The sequence below is a fragment of the Arachis hypogaea genome, chromosome 10, assembly GCF_003086295.3.
Source record: "Arachis hypogaea cultivar Tifrunner chromosome 10, arahy.Tifrunner.gnm2.J5K5, whole genome shotgun sequence".
NCBI lineage: Eukaryota > Viridiplantae > Streptophyta > Magnoliopsida > Fabales > Fabaceae > Arachis > Arachis hypogaea.
This window is the reverse complement of record NC_092045.1, coordinates 109270845-109277192: the sequence shown is the minus strand read 5'-3', so window position 1 is coordinate 109277192 and position 6348 is coordinate 109270845. Positions and strand designations below refer to the sequence as shown.

The 6348-nt window shown below is 34.4% G+C and overlaps 1 protein-coding gene across 7 annotated transcripts; it reads left to right on the top strand.

Moving 5' to 3' along the window:
• The first annotated feature begins 1129 nt into the window (after nucleotides 1-1129).
• On the top strand, nucleotides 1130-4896 carry LOC112716441 (probable WRKY transcription factor 4). 7 transcript variants are annotated; one of them, XR_003812102.2, is made up of 5 exons: nucleotides 1130-1491; nucleotides 2476-3056; nucleotides 3149-3301; nucleotides 3455-3777; nucleotides 4420-4896. XR_003812102.2 is itself a non-coding variant. In XM_025768350.3 (4 exons), the coding sequence occupies exons 1-4, from the start codon at nucleotides 1240-1242 to the stop codon at nucleotides 3705-3707; spliced, it is 1239 nt and encodes a 412-aa protein (XP_025624135.1). In that variant the 5' UTR covers nucleotides 1130-1239; the 3' UTR covers nucleotides 3708-3873. The 7 variants fall into 7 exon arrangements, 3 of the variants coding, with proteins under 3 accessions (XP_025624135.1, XP_072061508.1, XP_072061509.1); XR_003812101.2 differs by having other exon boundaries at nucleotides 4398-4896; XR_011866911.1 differs by having other exon boundaries at nucleotides 1159-1491; nucleotides 2316-3056; nucleotides 4398-4896.
• The last annotated feature ends 1452 nt before the right edge of the window (nucleotides 4897-6348 follow it).

Sequence of the window (6348 nt, the reverse complement as noted above, 5' to 3'; positions counted from 1 at the left end):
TCATTACATTAAATTAAATTTTTTAAACAAATTTAAATTTCAGGGAAATATCAGAGATATTTAGTTTATTTTCGACTTTATTTAAGTTCATATTAAAAAAAATTAACTACTATAGCAAAACATTCCACTTTCATTCTATAATTTTATTATCATATAATTATTCTTTATTAGTATGTATATCTAATAATTAAAATTTGCTTAATATCTGAAAAATATAAGATGACCTAACAAAATGTCAAAACACTAGACAACATTATTTCTAAAAATTTGTGTAGTGTATATTTTATTAGTTAGATGTAAATATTTTAGATATATAATTTTTAAAAAATTTGTTTTGTAAATCAAAATTTTTGTATTGTACATTAAAATTTTTATGTTTTAATTTTTTAAATAATAATAATAATAATAATAATAATAATAATAATAATAATAATAATAATAATAATAATAATAATAATAATAAAAGGAGAATGAGGAGAAAAACAAGAAAATAAGACATTAAAAAAGACTCACGACCTCTAAATAAATATGAAAAGACTATATCATTTGATTTGATATATAATTTATCAACAATGCTAGGGAACCAACTCTATATAAGTCAAGAATCAGCCAACTGGTAAATCAGAGGCACCGATAACTTTAACCGAATGTTGCTACTGATAGGCACACGGATGTTTCTTTTTTTATAAATTGGATGGTTTTGAATATGATTTCTATGTTTCATGTGTTACGCATTAATAAAACATAATTAATTATATGAAACCAATTAATGAATGATCAAAGCATCTGTTCCGTGATTCTCTCCTAACACTAGCGTATCTTCCCTCATGTTTTGAACGTGATCAACAATAATTTAACAAATAAATTATAAATTAATAAAACTAATTATAATTAATTATGTTGTTCCATTCTTGGCTGATTATTAGTTGGTTCTATATACTTTTTCATAATTTATTGGCTTGTCACAAGCTACTATGTATATTTATAAATAAAAAGTTATATAGATAGTGTTTATTAATACATTAATAACAATAAAAATATTTTATATAAAAATGATTAAATAATTTAAATAATAATAATAAAAGAAAGAATCCCAATTGATAGGGGGCAAGTGGCTTGCTTGTGTTGTATATTAATAGATGATGAAAGTTGGGAGTTGAACCATCACTATACAAAAGTGTAGAACAAAAGCACTACTATTACTAACTATCTATCTATCGTACATAATATCCAATTCCAATGCCGACAGACAGCCACTCGCCGGCACGGCCAACCATCACCCTGCCGCCGCGTCCCAGCCTGGAGTCCTTCCTGTCGTCGGCAGGAATAAGCCCCGGTCCCATGACTCTGGTGTCGTCGTTCTTTGCGGACGACTACTCCCCTTCACCTTCTTCCTTCTCTCAGCTCCTCGCGGTTACGCCGTCTCCTCTCTTCACCGTGCCACCTGGCTTCAGCCCTTCCGCCTTCCTCTTCTCCCCTACGCACCCTCAGGTACTTACACACTCTCTTCTCTCTTCATTTCTGTCACTTCTATTTCAGCCTTTTCCTTAATAATATTTATTTCAATTATTTCTTAGTTAACTTACTATCGACAGATTTGGTAATTGGAATCAGAAATGACTTGTGCTTCGTCGGATTAACAAATTATTATTATTATTGTTAAAGAATTTAATTTTTCATGCACCGTCTAACTTTCCGTACAATCAATCGCATTAGCAAAATTTACTAATTTTTAAATTTATTAATTAAAATTTATTTAGATATATAAATCTGATGGAATAATCCTCAAAAAATCTTTATACTGTTAGGATAAATCAAAATTAAACTCTGCTGCGAAATTATTATTATTTATCATTTTTTACTGTGGTGGCGGCGTTTTGACTTTTGACTTTATCTTTGGCGTGGGTCAATTGCTGTTGCGGGCTAAAAGCTGAAAATTGTCGCCAACTCGTTTTCATCTTTTTGTGTACAGTGCTTTAGCAGAACAAAAAATTAAACAGTAGAAAGTTGCGGATAAGACATTTGTGGTGGAAATTTCTGAATTCTAAGTTAAGAAATAATTTCTTGGAAGTAAGTCAACAAGGAGAAAGAAAGTGCTTTTTGGTTTCTTTGTTTGTTCCAAATTTTTGTTGACTATGGAAGACAAATGACAGCATATTAGTATGGAATTTCAATGCTCTGTCTTTACTCTTTACACTGCAATTTTTGTAGTATGTGCTAGAAAAAACAAAAAATTGTGTGTTGCAAATGCTTTGCATTTGAAGTATTTATAATCTAAGAAAATAATGACTGGGTTTTTATTATACAATTGTAAGTGGATGCAGGATAATGCATAATATTGCAGCAATGCTGGTCATTCTGCTGGGAAAATTTCTCATTGTTATGTATCAATGTGATCTATTTTCCTTGAGGGACAGTGGATATAACAACCATGACATTCTTATTATATCTTCATTTCAATATATACATATACAGAGCCCCTTTGGGATGTCACATCAGCAGGCTTTAGCACAGGTTACCAGTGAAGCTGTGATAGCACAATCACAAGGGCAAATGCAGATTGATGAAGATGATGCTTCAGAGAAGAATGTAGAAGTATCTATGTTTGAAACTTCTCAGATGTCCAATAATGCTGACAAGAAGTATCAGCAGCCTTCGTCCGTGGTGGTCAACAAGCCTGCGGACGATGGCTATAACTGGCGAAAATATGGACAGAAACAGGTTAAGGGGAGTGAGTTTCCGCGGAGCTACTACAAGTGTACACATCTGAGTTGCAATGTGAAGAAAAAGGTTGAGCGTGCCATTGATGGTCACATAACAGAAATCATCTATAAAGGGCAGCATAACCATGAAAAGCCTCATTCCAATAAGCGTAATAAAGATAACAGTGATTCAAATGAAAGTGTAAGCATTCAGCCTAAGTCCGAGTTGAGTTGGGTTGGAAATTCGGATAGTTTTGGCAAAAGCTTTTCTGATTGTTCGATCAGCGAAGATTTGGGTGGTGTAGATATGAGGGAAGAGGAGGGAGGTGATGTTGAACCAAACCCCAAGAGAAGGCAAGTTTCAGTTTCACCATTTTTATCATCATTTAAAATGCAGGTTTCTAGTTATGTTTCTTCATGTCTTAGGCTAGCTTTGTGTGTTGCAGGAACATTGATGTTGAGGTTTATGAAGGACATCAAACGACTGTGACAGAACCCAAAATCATTGTCCAAACAAGAAGCGAAGTTGATCTTTTGGATGATGGCTACAAGTGGCGCAAGTATGGGCAGAAAGTGGTGAAGGGTAATCCTCATCCAAGGTAATAATCACTCTGTCTTTTTTCAGATCTTGCATTAACACGAGATGTTTGTGCACTGAACTGATTTCACTTTTTTTTTCCCCTTATAAGATACTTCTAATATAGGGATTCAAGTTCTGTTTAATTTTCCTAATGCTGAATTTCCATCAACAGGAGCTATTACAAATGCACAAGTGCAGGGTGCAACGTGCGAAAGCACATCGAGAGAGCTTCAATGGATCCAAAAGCAGTGATAACAACTTATGAGGGAAAACATAATCATGATGTGCCTGCTTCCAGAAAGAGCAGCCATAACACTTCAAAGCCGCATAAAGCGGTGCCTGAGAAGCATCCGGATATGGATTTCGGAAACAGCAACCAAAGACCGATACATTTAAGCTTGAAAGAAGAGCAAATCATAATATGAATGAAACTATGAAGTTAATTATAGAACTCACCTGGTAGAGAAGGACATTGTGTAGAGGGTGATCAAGAAGGTAATATGTAAATTATTAATTTCTGTATGTTGATACTAGTTGTTCTTAAGTATGATTCTAAAACTAAATCTAATTATCTAATCCAGTTTTTCTCCATTACTCCGAAACCACTTAACAAAAGAAACTAGTGGAGCATTTGCATACAAAATCCAGCAAATCAAGCAAAAGACCAATATTAGAAGTAAAATAAACATCCACTTTTCAAATGAACGAACTATCCGCATACATAGTAAAATGAATATCCACTTTACTTGATAATAAACATCTAACAAATTAAGAACCTTTATTTAATTATTACATTCTTAGTTAATTAAGCCAAATGTAATTAGCTTGATTCAAGCACAACCAAAATTAGTTTCAACGAATTATTTAATTAACTCACAAACCACATAGGAAATCAAGCAAAAGACCAATTATGTAATCAAAACAAACATCCGTACACAGGCACATGTTTTTTTTTTCAAGTTGAGTCCAATTATTCAAAAATAAAAAATAGTCTATAGGAGGAAAAAAATTCCAATAATTCAACTAAATCACAGAACATCTATTCCGAACCACTGTATCTATTGCATAAACATCCATTTAAATATAAAACCATAACTATCACTAACCTCTTGTAGTAAAAAAATGATGTTGCTGAAGTTGGCGTTGAACTGCGGCTTGCTTGGTGGTGCTGCTGCTGTTCGGTCTGCTGCACCCATGGAAGGCGGAAGCGCAACCTGGACAAGAGTGCGGCAGCGTAGGCGGGAGAAGGGAGATGAGGAAGAAGAAGCTCCTGGGAGACGACTGTTGCTGGTGACTGGTGAGGGAGTGGGGGGACGGCGATGATGGGGCTGCTGAGAGGAGAAGCGACAACGCTGAGGCTGGCTGATGAGAGTCGGAGTAATGTCGGTGAGTTTGGCAGGTGATGGAGGGAGTGGCGCCTATGAGAGGGTTTGGGAGAATGTGGTTGCGGCTGTCAATAGGGTGAAAAGGGATGGTTAAAATGTGAAATGTGAGAATAGGGTTTTGGTAGGGGAATTGGGAGTGGTTTTTTTTTTTTTTAACTTTTCGTGGCTGCGATTATTAGTACATTTGTTCACAATTTTTATTTAAGTTCATCTAAGTAATTTTAAGTTACTCTTTTTTTGTTTTCTTCTTTTTTTATACTTCTTCTCTTCTTCCTTGCACTTTTTCTTCTTTTTTTATTCTTTTCTGTGCTTTTTTTTCTTCTCCTCCCGCGCTTCTTTTCTTTCTTCTCACGCTTGTCTACGCGGCGTCTTTTTTTTTCTTCGCGTTCCTCCTTCTTCACATGTTTTCTCTTTATTTTTTGTTGTTGCTACTATATTTTTTTGTTTTCTCTTTATTTTTTGTTGTTGTTGCTATATTTTTTTTGTCTTTTCCTCCTTCTTTGGAGGAAGAGTTTTGAATTGTGCAATGAACCAAATATATTATTATGATGAAACAATTGTAATACTAAATGAATGGACATAATGAAGTGAACACGTACTCATTGTGAAATAATTATATAGTACTGAATGAACGAAACATAATCCATTATATAAAATCAAGGGTTAAGTATGATTTTAGTCACCAACGTAGAGGTTGAAAATCGATTTCGTCCCCAACTTTTTTTTTGCTACAAAATGATCCTCAAAATTTTAGTTTGTTTTAAAATCATCATTTTTACTAATTTTATTTTTTTATTATTAAATTACCCCTCGTTAAAAAAATTATAAAATAAAATAAATAAAAAAGAAAAAAGAACAGGATACGGGGGGAGAGAGAGAAAGGGGGCGCGAGAAAAGCAGGGAGAGAATGGAGACCGCCATATCGCTGCACCACTGCACCACCACCAACTTCTTCTTCGCCGCCCTGCCGCCCTACCGTCCTGCCGCACCGCACCACCACCACCCTGTGAATTGGATTTTTAGTGAAATTTTAGATTTTTTTGTGAAATTTGTTGTGGAATATTGTTGTTGATGAAATTTAAATTTGGAACATTGTTGTTGCTGAATTTATTGATTATTATTCAAAGTGCATGTTGCTTGAATTTTCTGATGATGATGATGATGATGATGACCATGATGATAATGGTGGTGGTGGACTGGTGGGTTCTTGTTCATCTTGGGCTTCTAGTTGATTTTGGTTGATTTTAGGAAAAGTTTTGATGAAGATGATGATGACCATGATGATACTAGTGGTGGTGGTGGTGGTTCTGGTTGGGCGTAGACTTCTGTTCTGGTGGTGGTGGTGGTGGTTGATTTTGGGGTGAAGGGAGAAGGGTATTTTTGTCCGAAGGACGATTTTAAAACAAACTGAAATTTTGGGGGACCATTTTGTAGCAAAAAAAAGTTGGGGACGAAATTGATTTTCAACCTCTACGTTGGGGACCAAAATCATACTTAGCCCTAAAACAAAATTCAAACAGCTTTTTGCATAATGAACCGAACACGTAATCATGGTGAAACAATTGTATAGTACTGAATGAACAAAACATAATCCATTATATAAAATCAAATTCAAACAGCTTTCTGCATAATGAACCGAACACGTACTCATGGCGAAACAATTATATAGTAATGAATGAAC

Bases quoted from the DNA above. Each gene is read 5' to 3' on its own strand.
- LOC112716441 (XM_025768350.3), top strand. From the start codon at position 1,240: ATGCCGACAGACAGCCACTCGCCGGCACGGCCAACCATCACCCTGCCG. The intron at 1,492-2,475 runs GTACTTACACAC...ATACATATACAG, and splicing joins TCTCCCCTACGCACCCTCAG to AGCCCCTTTGGGATGTCACA. The intron at 3,057-3,148 runs GCAAGTTTCAGT...TGTGTGTTGCAG, and splicing joins GAACCAAACCCCAAGAGAAG to GAACATTGATGTTGAGGTTT.